This window comes from Gymnoscopelus microlampas, assembly GCF_963454915.1.
Source record: "Gymnoscopelus microlampas genome assembly, chromosome: 10".
Classification (NCBI taxonomy): Eukaryota; Metazoa; Chordata; class Actinopteri; order Myctophiformes; family Myctophidae; genus Gymnoscopelus; species Gymnoscopelus microlampas.
In genome coordinates this window covers 48540751-48561795 of record NC_139947.1, presented here as the reverse complement: position 1 = coordinate 48561795, position 21045 = coordinate 48540751, and the positions used below count along the sequence as shown (strand labels likewise).

Genomic DNA, 21045 nt, shown 5'->3' with positions numbered 1-21045 from the left:
TGTCTATGTAATTCTGGGCACTACCTTCCCTCTGCCAACCTAGGGAGGCCAGGGCCGAGCTCATGCCTCCTTCAATGCATGAGAGCCAACTGGCCTTCTTGTCACCTGACAGGGGAGAGTTTCCCTGGTTGGACGTAGCGCGTGGAAGGAACACGTTATTCCAACCAGTTCCTTTCCCCTCCATCAGGCGCCCTGGCTGTCCAGGGGAGGCAGTATAGTGACCAGGATTACTGCATGTTTTTGTGAGGGTGCCTACCCTAGGGAACACGGGGAGAACATGCAAACTCCACACAGAGACACAAACAGAGACACAGAGACACAAATGATGCTTTCCCGGTCTTAAAGTCCCTACTTTCTATTTCGTTGCACACCTGTATTGTGCTATGAAGCAAAACATAGCCAATCTACAAGTTCACAACTGTAGATCTTCTATTTTAGACGTTTAAAAAAAAATATATATATGTGCCTAGTACAATTACAATGTACAGTAGGCATTTAACAGACGCTGATCAAGAAGGACTTAGCTTACACATTGAGATCAGCATGAGCAGAACAAGCATGAATCCAGTCAATAAACAAGGTAAAGTATAGTCACATACAGTAAGTACAGTAGAGTGCAGAGTGAACAAAACAGTGCCTCAAAGAAACTAGGATAGCAGGTAAACAGCGAACCTACTGTAGCATCTGTCCAAACAACATATAAACAACATTCTCAACATTCTTAGTGGTTAACTGTTCCCGCCCAACTGGCCCCCTAAACTAGCATGCCGTATTGAAATTGGAAGCGACATGTAATGAACCTTAACTAACCAATTTCATTTGAGAGGGGTGGAGTGGGGAGACTTTAATGAACAGATGGAATTCCTCTGGTGAAAGGGAACACAGTGTTGCCAGTTTTTGTGAGAGAAATAAGCAACCAGGTCTAGGAAAACAAGCCCTAAAACAGGGGTCTTCAACCTTTTCAGGCCAAGGACCCCCTGGCTGAGAGAGAGATGAAGCAGGGACCCCCTCTATATTGTATAAAATTGTGTTTCAGATTCAACTTTTTTTGTTTACTTGGTCTGCTCTTTTTTCCCCTCTACACCAAACACCTCTTTGCCAAGGCATTGTGAGCTTGTAGATTGGCTATTTTTGGCTAAAGTTCTCCTCAGAATAGGGATGCTAGGGTTATGTTATGTTTTATTTATTTGATATGGACATCACAGTTACATTGAACAAAACCAGATGCATTGTTTACAGTGTATATAGCACGAGTGCTAATTTTCAACACCTGTCCACAGGAAGCTTTTCTAAAATACAGTAATACCAATCTAAAACCCAATCAAGTACAAAAAGGAATAATATATATATCTATCTGTACATGTATATACATATATACATACATACACATGCACACATACATACATGCACTAATAATTAACATCATCAATATCAATATTTAGACCCAATACATCAACCAAACAAAAGAAGACATAATCATTCAGATAACCAGTCAGCAACTATACGTGTGAGCACATTTGATTTGATTTCAACCATAATTTGAGTTCTCTGTTAAACACATTACCATCCGACTCTAGTTTTAGAACCGTTCAAGTGGTTAAGGTAAAAAGAAAACATCATATCACAAAGATTTGGCAGACCCCCTGTAGTAACTCTGAGGACCCTCTAGGGGTCCCGGACGCCCTGTTGAAGACCCCTGCCCTAAAAGAAGCCACTATAGGCCACTATGAGTACTTTAAACCTATACACTATGTACGTCGGCTGTTTGAACATAGCCACGTTGCAACGTTTTTGTGAGCTTCTAGATCTGCTATTTTCAAAAAAGTCTTGAGGGAAAAAAAGAGCAAAATGTGGAACATTTTTTAGACATTTTAAGAACACAAATCTGGTACGCGGGATCCTGGCAACAAAACCTTTTCAGATGGGGGTCCATAGACAAATACACATTAATTTGGGGGTCCTTGACATGAAAATGCTTGAGAACCACTGGTTTAAATAATAACCAATCAATTTGAAAGCAAGCCCAAATAAGCAGCTACACTTTAAAAAACTAGCCCAAAAAAATAAAAGCCCCAAAAAAATGCAACCCGCAACCACCAATATTTTACAAGCGACGAAAAACAAGCCCAAAGTCACTTCATAAGCGGACATTGCAACACTGAAAGGGAACCTCACTGAACGCTCTGGAACAAAAAAACATAACTTCTGGACCATGTAAGAAAAATGCGGCCTTCAACTGAAGCCTCTTCTCACACAACTCACGTCACCGATGAGTCACCATCTGATGGGTGGCAGTGTTGCCATGTCTGCTTATTATAAGCGACTTTGGGGCTTTTTCTGTAAGGTGGCTTGTAAATACTGGTGGTTGCGGGGGTTGTGATTTTTTTGGGGGCTTGTTTCTAAAGTGTAGTTGCTTAGTTGGGCTTGTTTACTGATGTTGTTTTAAAACCAGTGGTTCTTAAAAATGTTCATGTCAAGGACCCCCCCAAATGAATATGCATTTGTCCACAGACCTTCTGAAAATATTTTGTGACCCTGTACTAGATTTGTATTGCTAAAATATTTCAACAAATATTCTAATTATTTCACTTTTTTTTCAAGATGTATTTGTTTAAATAGCAGATCTACAAGCTCACGATGCGACACGTTGTGAGCTTGTAGATCTGCTATTTTCAAATGGTCAATAGTATATAGGTTTAAAGTGCTCCTGTGGCCCATTATAGTCGCTTCTTCTGAGCTAGTTTTCCAAGACCTCATGTTGCTTATTTCTCTCGCAAAATCCGGCAACGCTGAAAAATGTCTGAAATGTTTTTGCACAAAATTCCAAACTGAACACTGTGGTGTTATATGTTATAAATCATGTCCTATTGCCCCTGCCCCTACCAGGAACATGAATGACAGAGTCACGCACAATAAGATGACAGTGGACATTGTGTGTGACTACAAAGGCAAGGATGCTGAACAGGAATTGCTTCTTTCATTAAAAAAACAACAAACAAACATCCTAATTCAAAACATACCCCCATGGTGGGGTCTCGTCTCGCCACAGTCTTATTGCAAACACACACACACACACACACACACACACACACACACACACACACACACACACACACTTTGTAATTTTAAAGACAACATATGATAATCATCTAGCTAGGCCTGATGTCAACGTTTCACCCCCGCTGTTTAATAAAGCCTCGCTAGATAATGCCAAGTCCGTTCTTTTATTTTACACATTTATTTCTCCGCAGTTTTAGTCATTTACTAGGCAGCACGGGCCTACTCGGGAACGATGCAAGTTGGGAACGATGCAAACAGGGAATGCATGGCCCACCCGGTAATGCAATACCAACTAGAAAATGTGCTCCTCGGAGCACAGGTCTCCGCCAGTACTGTTCCTGATTAATCCTGTCTTACCTCACTTCAAAAGATATAAATGATCTTTTGAAGTGACACACCTATTTATAGAACTCTATTTCATCATGCGTCTCGGTCTCGCTAGCCAATCAAAGCACACCCTTTCAACATATTGTCACGTGTCACATGAAGCTTGACCAATGTTAGCTTGGTGGACACACGGAAGGACGAGAACGAAAACATAATCTCCTGGCGGAGACAATTATACCCGTGTATACCGTGTCTGTGTCCAGAACCGGCGGTTCTGGAAAGTCCTTGTGCAGTGGTAAACGTCTGTGGAGAATGTGTGGAGAGTGCAGCCTGACTGTGGGAAGTGGACTAAGTAATTAAGTAAGTGTGGGGAATTCAACAGGTGTCGGGAATTTGCTAGGGAAGGGGTTGCCATGGCAATCAATTAGCTCAGTTTGGGCCACGGCCAGAGCCTTTTCTGGCGGTTCTGGCCGACCGACTCGGCGCCGGGCACTGCACTCCCTCGGGTCGTCTGCGACGTGTGTGGGCAATGTGAAGTCGGTCGGTCCAACGGTTCTCGAGGTACGTGGATTACAGACGTACGTACACAGACATTTGTCACCAGCTTATTGCATTTCGTCTCCGTCGGGTGGAAACCTCATATGTCCAAAACTGCTACTTTTCAGGATTCAAACCAAACGTTAAAATATGGATATAAGAGGTTTCTGATATTCAAGCACGTTGATGACGCTGACCTAAAGATTAGTGCAAGCCCCGGACTAGGTGTGATTGGTCAATAACAACAGCACGAACCCCCCTTTCCAACACGCTATCTAGGCACTGTGTTTTCACAGATCTCTGGGGCTAACCCTGAAAAGTATGTTAACCTGCTCTAGAGCAGCACCAGCAAGCCCAGGGATGATAAAAAATATGGTTCTGTAACACAGCAAGGATTATGTTGTTGTTCACTCATTACAAACAGAAACTCTGCAAATCAACACACTTGATTTGAACCACCTGAGGCCGATTCCAAAACGCCTTCTAAATCCTAACAGTTTTCTGAAAAACACACACACACACACACACACACACACACAAAATACAAATTTCAACATTGAGATATTGGGTGTGTAATCTATGACACCGGGTCCGTGTTTATCATCCAAAATTGTCGCACGTTAAAAGATAAATACCTCACGTTGTGTCAATTACGTTTCCACACCGCCTCCGAAAACATCATTCAAGATTTCGGCTCGGGTCAAATTTTCTGCATTGTCCTCATCATCTGGTCATCTTCTTCGCATCATCTTGTTGCGGTGCTTTGAGGCTGTACCCTGAAAAATGAAACCATCTGCAGATTCACATTCAGGAAATGCTCATTGCCTGGTGAGCACGCACAGTTTTCCGATGCAATGATACGATTTGGAATGCCAATTAAACTCTGCAAGTGTGTTGGTGTGTGTCCCACTCCCTCCCTACTGCCAGTCGCTGTTCAGGATCATTACATTACAATCATTTAGCAGACGCTTTTATCCAAAGGTAGGCAAGGAAACTACTAATCAACAGAAGTCTTAAGTGCATTCTCTTCTAAAACAAGCTACTAAGAGTATACCTATGCGCTAAGGTAAAGTGCAATATATCAGCTACCTACTGTCTTAACCTAAATCTAATCGTATGTTTCTATATCAGTGGTGCTCAATCTTTTTTATGTCAAAATGATATGTATATGTATTTGACCCCCATCAAAATATTTTGTTCCAGGGACCCACAGAAGCAAATATTTGAGTTAAAAATATTAGCTTTAAAAATATATATATTCAAAGATTTGCACACATTTTCACGATTTTTCAAAAATAGCAGATATACAAGCTCGTAGCGCGGCACTCGGTGCCGTGCTATTGAGCTTGTATATCTGCTATTTTTGAATAGCCCAAAGTGTAAAATAATGCTTTTTAGGTCAAATCTAAAAATGATACAGTTCCAGGTCTTAATGGGTTAAACAGATGAGACAAGTAGGAAAATCAAATGAGCAAGAGCTAAAACAATTAAGTATCGAATAAACAAGAACCAATAAGACAAGAGCCCTGAGCTCATACAACTAATTGACAACAAGGATCAAATTGTTTCCCGGAATTGTTGGCTTTACATGGCTCACACTGAGAAAGGAGGAGGACAGGGTTGATCAGAAAGAATGAACTGCTGCACTGAAATGTACAGAATATACAGTATAGGGTTTGTGACCATTTCTGTTTCTACTAAGGATGTAACGAAACCAAAAACTCACAATTTGCTAATATCACAATAAGTCCAAGATGCCCCCTGGCAGACCAAGGACCAGATGGGGGGGATTGTATCTACCCCCTGGCCTTGGAATGCCTCGGGATCCCCCCCAGGAGGAAGTGCCGAATGTTGCTCGAGAAAGGGAAATGGAGCTCTCTGCTGGAACTGTTGACCCCGCGACCCGATTCCGGATAAGTGGTTGAAGATGGATGGATGGACCAAGACACCATATTCATCCTATTTTAAATAAATACAAAGAAATGTTCCAAACGTTCACTTATTATGACATGCTCAGATTAGGGATGCTATGGTTCATGTGCAGTGGTGGAAAAAGTACTCAAATGTTTTACTTAACTCATTGAGTGCCCAAATTATTATTATCTATTTCTGGCCATTTTTATTTTTTCAAAGTAAAAAAAAAGTGCTTAGGAAGCGAGATACAGCCTTTTTAAGTTATTAGTTAAACAAGGAGTGGATGGAGCTGCAAATCTTCAGATGATGGGTTTGAGTTTTTTTCTATTTTTTACAAAAACATGTGAAACACGTTAATGGCACTCAACACCATAGCGCTAAAACACGTGAAACACGTTAATGGCACTCAATGAGTTAAGTAGCAATACTGCAACATAGAAATACCCTGTTACAAGTAAAAGTTACAAATTCAAAATTTAGTAAAAGTACAAAAGTATTGGCATCAAAATATAAAGTACCAAAAGTGCTCATTATGCAAAATGTCCCATTTCAAGTTCTCAAAATGAATGATTTTTTTTTTAAATGGCTGAAATGCAGGACTGAAAGTGGTTAATGTAGGTTTTGTAATAATAATCAAAATCTACAAAGTAACTAAAGTTGTCAAATAATTGTAGTGGAGTGAAAAGTACAATATTTGCCTCTGAGATGTAGGGGAGTAAAGGTATTTAATATTGGAAATATTCCAGTAAAGTAAAAACAAATACCTCAAAATTGTGCTGTAGGAGTAAATGTACTTTGTTACTTTACACCACTGTTCATGTGATTGAGATGCACTCTGCTTGCTTAAGGCTTTGTGCCAATTTATCTTGTGTCTGTTGGTACAGGGGGCTCCCACTTTCCTTGGTGTGTCGCCCAGGTTGCGCCTAAACCCAAACATTTAACTTCACATAACGAAAAAACATCACATGGATGCACCTGGGACGTATCATCAGTGTTGTAGCCTGGGGTCATAGGATGTTTCGGGTCTCGCAACATACACCCTCACCCAGGTGACCCAGCCAGGGTTGATCAAGCCCCGACTTACGTCCCAGGTAGCTACCCACGGTCAGTCCTAAATAGGGAAAGACAGGGCCACTCAATACGCTTGTCCGAAACTACTCTGCTAGGAATGGGGGAGAGCGGAGGCTCTGGCACGTGGAGGGACTAGGCTCTGTGGATGGCCTCCTGGCCGGGCTCCACCTCCGTCTCACCAGGTCCAGGACCTGAGCGTTGCACCAGACTCCCCCGCTCCAAACATTTCATTCTGGTGTGATGGTGTCTTGGCCCGCGGTGGTACTGCAGGCTCCCTTTGCGTCTTGCTTGAATGGTCCTCCTAAAGGCCTCACCGTGGATTTGTTGGGCTTCTTCCTCACGGCAGACACAGACTGGGGCGCCAACCCAAACTGCTCCCGGATGCCGTCTACATTCCGGCTGTCACCCGTCTCTCCGGTGGTCACCAATCTATTCCTGGTTGTCACGTAGTCTATAAATTCCTAAACCATTGGTTCTCAAAGTGGGGTCCGGGGACCCCCAGGGGTACTTGAGGGGGTTCCAGGGGGTACACTGCAAAATGTGTAAATATAGCATCAGAATAATTATTACCTTTTATACTTTGGCTATTCAAAAATAGCAGATATACAAGCTCATAGCGCAGCACCGAGTGCAAATCTTTGAATATATATTTTTTTAAGCGAACATTTTTAACTCAAATCTTTGCTTCTGTGGGGTCCCTGGAACAAAATATTTTTAGATGGGGGTCCGTGGCCAAATACATATCATTTTGGGGGTCCTTGACATGAAAATGTCTGAGAACCACTGAGCTAAACAACCAAGTGATCAGTAAGAGAGTCCCTACAAAGTAGAGGCTGTTTCACTCTCATTACTCCGCTGCTGTTCAAACAAATCAATACAGTTTGTGAAAGCCGAGTGGGACGGGTGAAATGTGTCAATACTTACACCTACGGGCTGGGAATGTCAGCAGGGAGTGTTGGGCGGGAGGAGTAGGACGAAGGCTCTGCGTCCTCCCGGTGAGGGCTTCTCACTGGCAGGTGAATCAGTAGGATAAAACAGAAGTGGCATAATGACCAAATTGGGGAGAAAAATGTGTTAAAAAAAATACTTTATTTCCTGCATACATTCGAAGAGGAAAACCAACCCGCTGGGGGTGAGAAAACGTATGAAATTTTAGGACTACAAAATATTTTGGGACCACAAACCACCCATTAGGGGGCGGTAACATGCCACTAAAGCAGTGGTTTTCAACCTTTTTCGTGTCAAGGACCCCCAAATTGACACATATTAGCCCACGGACCCCCTTTTGAAAAGATATGCCAGGGACTCAACCATTTTGATTTCTTGAGGGTCCCAATCTACTCTGAGTGTACAACTCTGAGTGTACAAATAACGGGTCTATTTGGTTCCATTTGTACCCTCTCAGAGTTACAGACACATAAGGGTCAATTTGGTTCCTAACAATTCATTTGGCTGGAGACCCCCTGGAACCCCCTCAATGACCACTGGTGGTCCCCGGACCACTGGTTGAAAACCACTGCACTAAAGCTACAATAGAAGAGTCTACTGGGTTTGTCGCGATACATTATGCACACCAAGACTCCAGAGGATTTCAAGAGATTTAATTGAGAGTACAAGACATGATTTTTAGTAAGGTGCGATATTATAGATTCTTACATCTCTAACTACTCCCTTGTCTTATACTGTCCCTTGCCTCCCCCCCCAACACTTTTAAAATTCCTTAACACACAGTAGGGACCTTATAACGACACTGTAAAAATCCTCAGCGTTCAATTAACTCTTGAGAGGATAAAAACATAACGTTATGTTTGTATCCTCTCAATAGTTAGAAATTGATAAATGGAACACAGAGGAGTGGATTGGACGATGTACTTGTCCATCACTGCTGTGTACTGTGCGCGTTGAAATGCTTCTGAAGCATTTTGAATCCAGCGAGCAGCAGGGTTCATCACAAGCTTCTCAAATAAACGCTGTTGCGATCAGTCTGTCAAGAGATACATGATGAATACGAATACCACACGCTGACTACTTTGTATGGGGAAGGAACTACAACACTGATATTGGGACACCACGAATCTTAAGGTCAGTTCATGCTTTGAAATGTGTCGCCAAGTACCTTCTCGCAGACGGGTGTCGTGTCAGTCTGGAAAAAAAGAATGCACGAGACCACATTCACTTTTTGACATTTTAACGGCAAGTCACAGACAGTTTAGAATGCTCAACCCTCTGAATTCAGTGCGACACGTGCCGCTCAAAGCATAAATTGACCTTTATGTATTGAGAAAGTGACGAGAATTCTACGAATAAAAGTGAGAATAAATTCTACAATGACGTGGGCACAGAGAGCAAATCTGTGAATCATGCATTCATCCAACACACATTTGATTAAAAATACAAAAATAAAACCGATGTTTTTGAATTAGAATTCTCTGCCACACAGGGCTCAACTTTCCTATGGAGACAACATTAAAATATTTGGTTGACAGGACTCTGCTTGTCAAAAAAAAATATAGCACAACCAAAAATTCAACCCATTCAAAAGCAGTCATACAATCCATATTTTTTTTCCATTTGCGGCAACATAATTCACCCGACGCAGAAAAAAACAATACTGTTGATGTGAGGTATAAATCAATATATATACACACATCAACAATATAAAGGGGCAAGAAAACTATTAAAACACTATTATACACAGATGTTTTCCTCCCCCGACAACACAAGGATTTATGAATAACCTTCAGTGCACATACTAAAATATGTTCCAGTGCATAGCGAAGAGCCGAGTCGCCCAGAACGCTTACGTAATCCTTTGCGTCATTCTTTATGGACGCTCGGCTACCGATGACAGCATCCAGTAAATAACCAACTGTGAGAGGCATGTGGCCCCGCTGTGAGAAACAAAGACACAGTTCAGCTCCATTAATTATACTTCTGTGGAGTGCTCAATAACCGTTTGATGTGTTCCGACAACTGTTACAACAACCTATCATGAGAACAGTCTGAAAATGTAAATCATAATCATACTTCTGTGGAGTGCTCAATAACCGTTTGATGGGTTCAACAACTGGGACAAGAACCTATCATGAGAACGGTCTGAAAATGTATATCATAATTATATTTCTGTGGAGTGCTCAAGTAACCCTTTTAAGTGTTCAACTACTGGAAAAATGTATTATTGCAATGGTTCTCTTTTTTATTTTATTTCAAGGATCCCCATAACTCTGATAGTGTACGAATGGAACAAAATGGTAAGGGTCCATTTGGTTCCATTTGTACACTGTCAGAGTTCCAGACCTGTAAGGGTCCATTTTGAGTCCCCTCAAGGAACCCTGAAGGGTCCCTGGACCTCACTTTGAGAACCACTGTTCTAATGTGATAACTGTTTGATAATCTACACCGTATCACCTAAAACATGATCAATTTGACTTATAACTTCTATGATAAAAAGGTTGCAACGATAACACGAGACAAAAAAAATAAATGTTTTAAAAGCTTCCAATACAGCTTTTTTTTTGGGGGGGGGGGGGGGGGGGGGGGGGAATAGCAGTCTTCAAACACTGGACATTCTCTGGATTTCCCAGAGATCTCCGTGAGAGCGGCTCTCTGTGTGTGCGAGGCGAAGCCAACGGGAGAAACAAGTCGACACACACACACATCATAGCAACGTTCCTGAGGACAGACAGGACAATGTGTGTGTGAGAGGGCTTTTCTAAAAGAGTCTTTTGTCGTTTCACAGGCCTGGCGGTTGCGTGGATGTGCTTTTCACTTTTTTCCGTCTCTTCATGAGCAGCGGATTGGTGGAATCTTGGAGGGTTTTGATTGTGATCTGTTCGTAGTCCACTCTCATGGTTGCCAGGGCACTGGTCATTTCCTCCTAATGGTGACAAACAACAGAGAGCCCCATCAGTGGTGGAAGAAATACTCAAGACCTTTTACTTAAAGGTCCAGCTGCAATGGCTTTTTTTTTGCAACCTTTATTTTGAAATGTACAAGTAAAAACAGAGGCTGGTTATGTCTTAGCCAATCACAGTTTCAGCCGACTGCCCCGTCGCCTCGGGCTATGGGATGCCTTGTGTCAGCACTCTAGTGCACCGTGAGGCAGAGATAGTATACCGACCTGGGAGGCAGTGCAAAAGCATGTTTATGTCACTGCATTGATAATTGCTCACCTCAAATGTTTTCTGATACGGTACATATTTGAGTGCTCGGTTTAAGTTTAAAAACAGAGGAACATGAGCTATGGGAATCACACAGGTGAATGAAATCATGATTCATATTATTCACAAGCGCTTGCTGATGTAATCACGCAGACTTTTGATATAAAAATACAAAAACAATTAGTGGCATCTCATTATGATGACAGACATGCTGTAAAAGATGTGTAAATCTTAGAATAGCCGAAGAATAAAGTAGGGCTGTAGTGGTAAGTGTATGTTTTGTAATAATAATAATAATAATCTAAATCTGCAAATAACTAAAGATTATAATTGTAGTGGAGTCAAAAGTACAATATCTGCCTCTGAGATGTAGTGGAACAGAACTATTAAGTATCAAGAAATGGAAATACTCAAGTAAAGTAAAAGTACCTTAAAAATGACAGTACTTGAGTAAATATACTTAGTTACTTTACATCACTGCACCCCGTTAATAAAACGACCATGATCAAAATGTTAACAAGCACAGTCGTTGCGTCATTACAGTTTAAGTACCTGCTATGTGCCTCATTGTTCAGCAACAGCTGCACACATGTACTAGCATGCACCGACATGCAACACAAAGTACTGTACTATATAGGGTGCTTGCCCTCTTTCAGCGTTTCCCAAATAAAATTCAAATGGCTTTTCAAGACAAGTGTGTGTTGGGATTTTGACCTTTTGATCAGCGGTGGTGATCTCAACCTGCATGTTTTATGTCCTGCAGATGGCTGATCAACGCTGCCTCCCCTAAGCCCAACATGACTGTTTCATAATTTGTACCACATTTTACTGTTTGACTTATGTTGTCAGGAGCGCTCCAGGTTTCATATTTAGGGTGATTGAACTACATACTGGTCACTTGAACCCCCAACATTTTTTTTTGGAGAGGGGGGGGGGTGTAATTCACAGAAAATAGCCAATTTACAAGCTCACGACTCGTTTCAACGCAACGTGCTGTGAGCTTGTAGATTGGCTATTTTCAGTGAAGACAATTGGTGCAGCGGGGGGAAAAAGAGCGGACCAAGTAGAGAGCAAACCCTGGTCAAGTTTACCAAGTCTAAAAATCAAACTACAACCTATTTTTATTTCACACGTATTACCAAGTCTAGTTGGCTAGCGTCACTAAGTTGCAGTACAGGTGCAGACAGTGAAATGTAACCATTGCATTAAATACACCTAAATGGAATAATTACACTGTGCAGCCAAATGCTGCCCATAATTGAAAGCTGAAGTGAACACTAGAGGGCACAGGTGGACAATGTTCAGGGTTTGATAACAAGGCACACATGTTTCTGTCATTGTTATCAAATGGGGGTCCATCTTTTTTTTATCCTGGCGCCACCTCCACATGACAGCCAATCAGAAGTGCAGCACAGGGGACAAGCCCCCACACAGCCCGCCTGGAGAGAAGCAGCACACACAGTACACAACAGCAACAAAGTGGAGGCCCACCCATGATATATTTTGGGGTTTGAGGCCGATGCCACTTTTGGGCAGTCCTAGACACATGTTTTGACCCATAATCCCCCCCCCCCACCAAAAAAAATCTACATTGTATAACAATTTGACAAAGTTAGATTTGATTAAAGTTTATATTTGAGAACATGTAACTTATAAGGACACAAATAACAATAAACACAAATAAAATATACAAAATGTCAAATGTTTATCTTCAATATGAAAAGAACATTTAACTTTAATAATACAATGAACATGATTTTATTTAACCCCCTAAAGCCCTATTCAAACATTTTCAAAAACAGACAATCTACAACGTGCCGCAAAAACAGCGACATAGTGAGCTTTATATAAAGGATTAGTTACTTTACAGCACTGTTGGTAAGGGGTTAGTTAGTGACAGATACCTTGACATCCTCCCAGACATCCTGTTCTTCCTGTAGCACGCGGCTGGTGTGTAGGGGGGTCTGTGGGACCTCCATGGACTGCTGTGAACAACAGGACAAGACATGGATCATGGTGAGCATTCACAAACACTCACACACATTGAAACTTAAAGGTGCTCTTAAATGTGCATTGTGCAACATTGTTTTCTCACTCAACAGTAAACAAACCAACACACAGTATAAGTGTATACAGGGTATCTGCACATTTCTAAAATGACCCTCAGAAATTATATTTTCATTGTGTCAATAATCAACAAACTATAAAAATGTTGTCAGATATTACCTAACAAAGAGGCATAAATTGTGAAAATAGCGACGCGTTGTGTACTCGTAGAAGGAAAAACGGGATATTTACTCGACAACCCATTAAAAATGGGTCTGTGTGTGAACACTCTGTAGCAATGATTACTATCAGAACATACACAGTAGAGCTATTTAACACTATTTTACCAACAAAAAAAGTATCACTTACTGCACTTTTAACAAATAAGAAATTGAAATGGTGGGTTAGTGCAGTGATTCTCAAATTCCTTGAGGAGCTACAGGTCTGTAACTCCGAGAGTGTACACATGGAACCAAATGGACCCCATTTGGTTCCATGTGTACACTCTCAGAGTTAGGGTTTTTATAACCCATTAAGACCTGAAGCCGATTCTACATGTCTCCTAAATCTCAACAGTATTCTGAAAAACGTATGTTTCTATATCAGTGGTGCTGATATAGTGCTCAATCTTTTTCATGTCAAGGACCCCCAAAATGATGTATTTGGCCGCGGACCCCCATCAAAATATGTTGTTCCAGGGACCCCCCAGAAGCAAAGATTTGAGTCAAAAATGTTCGCTTTACAAATATATATATATATTCAATGATTTGCACACATTTTCAAGATTTTTCAAAAATAGCAGATCTACAAGCTCATAGCGCGGCACTCGGTGCCGCGCTATGAGCTTGTAGATCTGCTATTTTTGAATAGCCCAAAGTGTAAAATAATGCTTTTTAGCTCAAATCTAAAAATGACACAGTTCCAGGTCTTAATGGGATAATGTAGACTGGGGCCCCAGAGATGGAAAATGTGATCAAAGGATCAAGGGTCCTGGGCCTAATGCATATATAAACTGGGGGTCCTTGAAATGAAAAGGTCTGAGAATCACTGGGTTGGTTAGTGTGCAGTGTGCGGAGGCCAGCCGGTGGTGTTCTTACATTGATCCAGGGATGGTTCATGAACTCAGTGATGCTGATCCTCTGGCTGGGCTCAGTCTTCAGCAGGTGACGAATCAGCTGCTTGGCTGAAGAAAACAAACGGGTAATGATCATACAACCAGCTCAAAGGTCACATCACTCTCTACACTCTCTACTATCTCACTGATATCCTTATCAGTCACTCAGTCATCCGTAAGCCTCATTGACGCGACAATTATTTACTGCAACCATCACTTTTGACTGATATTAAATGTCACGTGCCACATGGCATGTGACACTAATGTTTACACACACACTTGCAAACAAAGGACTGCACTGGAAATAAGCACTCATAAGCTTTGTGTTTTTACCCTTTCGACAATGGATGGGGGGGGGGGGGGGATCATGCTGAAGCCTATCATTGCACAACGCATATATACAGTATATTCATATACACACATTTGTATATGGTCATTTATAGCAGTAGTTCCCAAAATGTTTAGCTCAAGACCCAAAAGAGAAATGTGACCCAAACCAGTGAGAATATCAGATCTACAAGCTCACACCTTGTAGATATGCCATTTTCACTACTTCTTAAACTTATTTTATTTTAGGAAATTCGATTTTTCATTTTATTCATGAAAAAAATGTTGGAATTCTTTTTTTTATTGATGATTTTTTTTTATTTTATTTTTTTTACATATTTTGTTCATAAATCATATATAGTTTGCGTGAGCACTATTGGCCAATCTGAATCTGCAGTTAGCCAATCAGGCGATTGATTGGGCCAGATATTCTTTAGCCCATTCAATCCGGGAACGCGTCCGTGTCAATTTTAGATTCCTTTGGGCTATTCAAAAATAGCAGATCTACAAGCTCCTAGCGCTGCACAAAGTGACGTCAGCTTTTACATCTGCTATTTTAGAAATTTTAAAAGTCTCAACAATGTTTGGAAAACTTTGAATATATATATATATATATATATATATATATATATATTTTTTTTTTTAAACAAGTCTTCTATTCTGGGGGTCCCGGTTCCAAATGTGATGGAACTGATTGGGATTCCTCTGGTTTCTGGATCCCAACCCTACACAGACATGGTTCTGGATCCCAACCCTACACAGACATGGTCCTGGATCCCAACCCTACACAGACATGGTTCTGGATCCCAACCCTACACAGACATGGTTCTGGATCCCAACCCTACACAGACATGGTTCTGGATCCCAACCCTACACAGACATGGTTCTGGATCCCAACCCTACACAGACATGGTTCTGGATCCCAACCCTACACAGACATGGTTCTGGATCCCAACCCTACACAGACATGGTTCTGGATCCCAACCGTACACAGACATGCCTCTGTCTCTCACCTTCCTCTGACACGTCGGACCACTCTGGGTTGGGGAACTCGTACTGTCCGTTGCGGATGCGTCTCTTCATCCCGGGGGAGATGGCCAGGCCGTGGTTGGAATAGAAGGGAGGATATCCACAAAGCCTGAGGATGATGGGACGGAAAACAACAACTATCAGGAATAAGGGAATGTTTTTGCTGTAAATCTAACCAAGAGAGTGCCAGTGGTGCCAGTTACAAGATTTTTTTTTTTTTTTTTTAAATAAGAAAAATCGCAGATCTACGATCGCAATGCATTGTTGAGCTTGTAGATATCGATGCTGTTGGGCAGAAAACTCATTTCACTATTTTTTTTTTTTTTTTTTCAAACTGCAGTGTCACACAAAAGTAGCTAAAATAGCGACATGTTGTGAGCTCGTATATCAGCTATTTTTCTTAGTTTTGAATCCTGTAAAGTAATAGTTTTGGACATATGAGGGTTTCCACAGACAGCAACGGTATGCTATTTTTGACCATTAAAAGAAATATATGTTATTAAACAGTACACAGATAAATCAAACTGATAAACTGATGATGGACACTGTTACGTCCGAAGTGACGACGGCGATATGGTATTACGCCCGAATATGGACAACGCCAGCGTGACGTCATCTTACGACCGCATGGCATCATATTCTACCCATAAAAGTACTACAACTATCAGATAGGGTGCGTATCAGCAGTTGTAGAGTAATAATAGCGATAATAACTAGACATATAGCCAGGGCCTATCCACCCATATTCAACGTGTGGACTCAAGATCCACCCAATCTCGGCCCCATCAATCACCTGTGGCGATCATAGCAGAATCAGCCCATTAGTAAATACAGTCCTTTATACCTTGCAGGAATCTCTGCAACAGACACAGAGTTTTTATTTTTTACGACATACGTCCCCCTTCAGGGCTGGTTCTGATTATGAAGGAAATGTAAACCATCAAAACAAAGATGACAGAACTTGATGGGTTCTGGAAAGCATCAGGTCATAGAGGGTTCATGGTTACCTTTCATAGTGGAACAGAGCCATATGTAAACCCATAAACACATCATGTCAAAACCTGCAATCACTAAAAACCACCTCATGACCTTTCAGTTTGACTTACAGGATATACATGATGACGCCCAGAGACCACATGTCACAGGATTTGTCGTACTTCTCTGGACCGAGAACTTCTGGGGCTGTCACAGTGTCACAGAGAGAAGAAACAACAATGAGGACATGTTCATTTTTGTTACAACTTAACTCATACACTGCCACTGACGTAATTAACGTAATTATTCCCGTTTACCAAACCTGCCACAGACGTAAAAAACGTAATTATTAATTTTTCAAAAAAAATTGTTTTTTTTTTTTTTTTTTTCAATTTTTTTCTTTCTTTTTGACCCAAAGACCAAGGAGATATGATTTTTCGAAGGAAAAGACTCCCATCCACTTCCTTGTTAACTTAAAGCTTAAAAATTCTGTATCTCAGCTCCAGAGTACTTTTTTTTTTTCAATGAAAAATCTCTGGCAGTGGGCAAACGCGGCCAACAATAAGTCCGGCAGTGAATGAGTTAATCTGTGTCATTTAAACATTTCTTTGGCTATTAAAAAATAGCAGATCTACAAGCTGATATCGTGGCACTCGGTGCCGCGCTATGAGCTTGTGGATCTGCTATTTATTTAAAGAAATCGTGAAAATGTGTGCAAATCTTTGAATATATAATTTTTCAAAGTGAACATTTGTAACTCAAATCTTTGCCTCTGGGGGTCCCTGGAACAAGATATTTTGAGTTGGGGGAGGGGTCCGGACAATTACATATCATTTTGGGGGTCCTTGACATAATATAATATAATACATTTGTAGAATCCCCAGAAGCAAATATTTGAGTTAAAAATATATAAACACACATTTTCTAAGATTTTCTTAAAAAAATTGCAGATCTCTGAATAGCTCAAAGTATCAAAGTAACATAATGGTTATAGCAAAAAAAATCTACAAAATGACATAGTATGCGTTCCCGGATTGAATGGGTTAATGCAGTGGTTTGTAAACTCTCAACATCTCAAGGCACTCCTGTATACATAGTGAAAATAGCACCTTTACACACTCATGACGCGTCCATTACACATTGCGAGCTTGTATCTATCTATATTGTATCTGCTGTGTTTGACATTCGCTGTGTTTGACATTTTGAGTAAATGAAATAATGCCACGCATTATTACACAAATATATATATAGAGATTTTATTTTTTATTGCCCTAAAAAAAATATATTTTTAAATTGTTTTTTAGGGTATATAATTAGCCTCTGTATTAGCAATTCATAACGTTTTTGTATAATGATATACACATTATGTCTCACGACACAGCAGTGTGCCTCCACACACTATCTGGTAACCACTGACTTAATGTATTCAACACATAGACTGACAATTGAAAACATAATTGACAAAAACAGCTGACTTTAAAACACGTTTACGTCTAGTCTCCACAGGATGTAACTTCTTGTTAACCAAAACAAGCTGTAGCCAGCGTCGATACTGTACTTTCCACAGGAAGTACCCTATATACTGTTAACGATCAGCAACGTTTTAAACATGTCTGTGAAATCCCCTGCAAGGAAAGTTCTGCATGCAAACACTAGGTCAACTTAACGCTTTAGTAAGCACGTATAAAAGCACCTACATGGCTTTATTTTAACCACCTGAAACCTGGGAGGAAGCCTCTCTCTCTTGTGGTTTCCAAGAAACCAGATATACACGCTCACAACGTGTTCCATCGCAACTTTGAATCTTGCCCTTTGTGGGCTTATTAGAAACATCGGCTATTTTCGAAACATTTTGAAACATTTCTGAAAATAGGGCTGAAGAAGTGGCCAACATAACAATTAGTGAAAAGAATATTAGTTGAAAGGTAGCAAAGAAGAGAACAACCGTTATGATTTCTCATTTGGAAGTATAAATTGTTATTTTCTGTGGGGCTAATAAGCTGCTGCATAACTTTAGCCAGCTGTTCTTGCCAACATAGTATGGGGTGTAGCAGGGTGTAGTTCTTACCACCAACATAGTATGGGGTGTAGCAGGGTGTAATTCTTACCAACATAGTATGGGGTGTAGCAGGGTGTAGCCAGTGAGTTGAGAGTGGTGATTTCTTTGGCGAAACCAAAGTCGGTGAGCTTGAGCAGAGCGTCGGGTCTTTTGGATGTGTACAACAGGTTCTCTGGCTGAAAGAAGAGTCCAAAACAACACATTTAACTTCTGCACAGCAGAGCAGAATTCATTTTTATTTTTATCAATTTAGGCATTTAGCAGACACTCTCTATCCAGAGCGACTTACAGTAAGCAAGGTAAACGCACACATCAAATGCAGAGAGACAGTGCAGTGCCACAGTAAACTAGGATCATAGGTAAACCAAGAACCTAGCTTTGGATAATATAATACATTGGTTCTCAAAGTACCAGGGGTACTTGAGGGGGTTCCAGGGGGTACCCAGCAAAATATGTTAATATAGCATCACAATAATTATGACCTTTTATACTTTGGCTGTTCAAAAATAGCAGATATACAAGCTCATAGCGCGCACCGAGTGCCACGCTATGAGCTTGTAGATCTGCTATTTTTTTTTAAATCGTGAAAATTTGCGCAAACCTTTGAATATATATATATTTTTAAGAGAACATTTGTAGCTCAAATCTTTGCTTCTGGGGGTCCCTGGAACAAAATATTTGAGATGGGGGTCCGCGGCCAGATACATATCATTTTGGGGGTCCTTGACATGAAAAAGATTGAACGCCACTGATATAGAAACATATGTTTTTCAGAAAACTGTTGAGATTTAGGAGACATGTAGAATCGGCTTCAAGTCTTAATGGGTTAAAAACATTATCTGTGCATTGAAACTATAGAAACTATCACCCTGGGCAAGACCTGGGATGTTGGTTGTCTAGGAAGTTGACAACCGGAAATGGTTGAATTTTGCGGAAGTACCGCTCAAGGAAATGACGTTGATGCTTTACAAATCTCTTAACATACTCCGTGAATGAAACGAGTGTTGTGATTGGTCAAAAAATATTGTTTCCGGGGGAAACGGAAATCCTGTCCACTCAGGACTTCCTAGACACTCGCTGCTTTAGGTCGTGACCAGGCTCTTCTTTTCGCAGATGAGTGAGGCTGGGACCGAGGTTAAGAAACTCTAGGATACCAGGTAAACAATGAACCTAGCATCTGTCTAAACAACATGCCATCTAAAGCCCCGTTTTCACAGAGCCAACGTGCAGGAAGTATAGTGGAAACTCATCTCATGTGAAAACGGCCACTGATCTTGTGTGGCGTAAGTTTTGGCAAGACACCTAGTTTTTTTTCCGGAATGTACTGTCAAAATAAAATGTTCCCTGTAGTGAAAACACATTACACACGTAATTTTACGGATAGTGTCATAACGTTGAGCATTGATTTCCCCCAGAGATAGACACTTCGTCACTTTGGATAGAGCCAGCTGCCAGGGAGCATGCTTACAGTAGATTAATGTGGTGCTTAATAGCGAGACGAGAGAGAGCGTGTGACAGTCAGCCTGTCAGCCAAAAACTGTTCAGTGACAAAATGCTTCAGAGCAATGTTGACAATGCTCTGAGAAAGGTGAAACTTCTTATGTAATATGGCTTGTAACTTGTCCTAAGAGTTAAAGCTCCGTTTATAGAGAATGGGGGTGAGCGAGAGAAAAGAGAAAGGCAGGCAGCCAGGCACACTGAATGAAATGAAGGAATGTGTGTTGCGTCGCGACCACTGTTGCCATGTCTGCTTATTATAAGCAAATTATAGGGCTTGTTTTTCTGTAAAGTTGCGGGTTGCTTTTTATTTGTTGTAAGCTTGTAGATCGGCTATTTTCAAATAATAGTCACTTAGAAAAAAAGAATGAGAAGACCACTTGCCCTCTGTTCTTTCGATGGTTTAAAGTTACAATCTCGCGTGCTTACAGTCATCTCTCGCACAAGTATAAAGTACTATACCGTTAGAAAATAAACAAATGAAAACGGTCAGGCAATACCAGAACTTTTGCTGCCAAGGAGGGCATGTGAGAGCGGCCTCTCCCATTGCCAGTCCAGCAATTATTCTAATTACTGTGCTGGAAAAATGCTGGCACTGTAGTGAAAACGTGGCTTTAATTACCTTTGCATTAGTCTACATGGTGGTCAAGGCTATAGGGTCAAGGGCTAAGGTGAGGTCTGAAGAGGTGAGTCTTCAGATTACGGCGGAATGCACACTTTTGTCAGTTTGTTGACCCTAGATTTGAAAGGCACAACTTAAAACCCATTAAGACCTGAGGCCGATTCTACAAATGTATTCTAAATCCTAACAGTATTCTGAAAAAAAAACCTATGTTTCTATATCAGTGGTGCTCAAACCTTTTCATGTCAAGGACCCCAAAAATTATATGTATTTGGCCGCCGACCCCCATCTCAAAATATTTTGTTCC

General features: G+C 40.9%; 1 protein-coding gene across 1 annotated transcript in view; it reads right to left on the bottom strand.

Annotated features, from left to right (window-relative positions):
• Positions 1-10437: 10437 nt before the first annotated feature.
• Positions 10438-21045, bottom strand: part of LOC311053674 (MAP kinase-activated protein kinase 2-like) — a 28543-nt gene continuing 17935 nt past the window's right edge. The window contains exons 5-10 of the mRNA XM_084069335.1: positions 18669-18795; positions 16692-16767; positions 15570-15694; positions 14213-14298; positions 12974-13054; positions 10438-10786 (exon numbers count right to left, since the gene is read on the bottom strand). Coding sequence (XP_083925461.1) covers positions 10643-10786; positions 12974-13054; positions 14213-14298; positions 15570-15694; positions 16692-16767; positions 18669-18795 — 639 coding nt within the window. The 3' untranslated portion in view covers positions 10438-10642. The remainder of the gene's footprint in view (positions 10787-12973; positions 13055-14212; positions 14299-15569; positions 15695-16691; positions 16768-18668; positions 18796-21045) is intronic.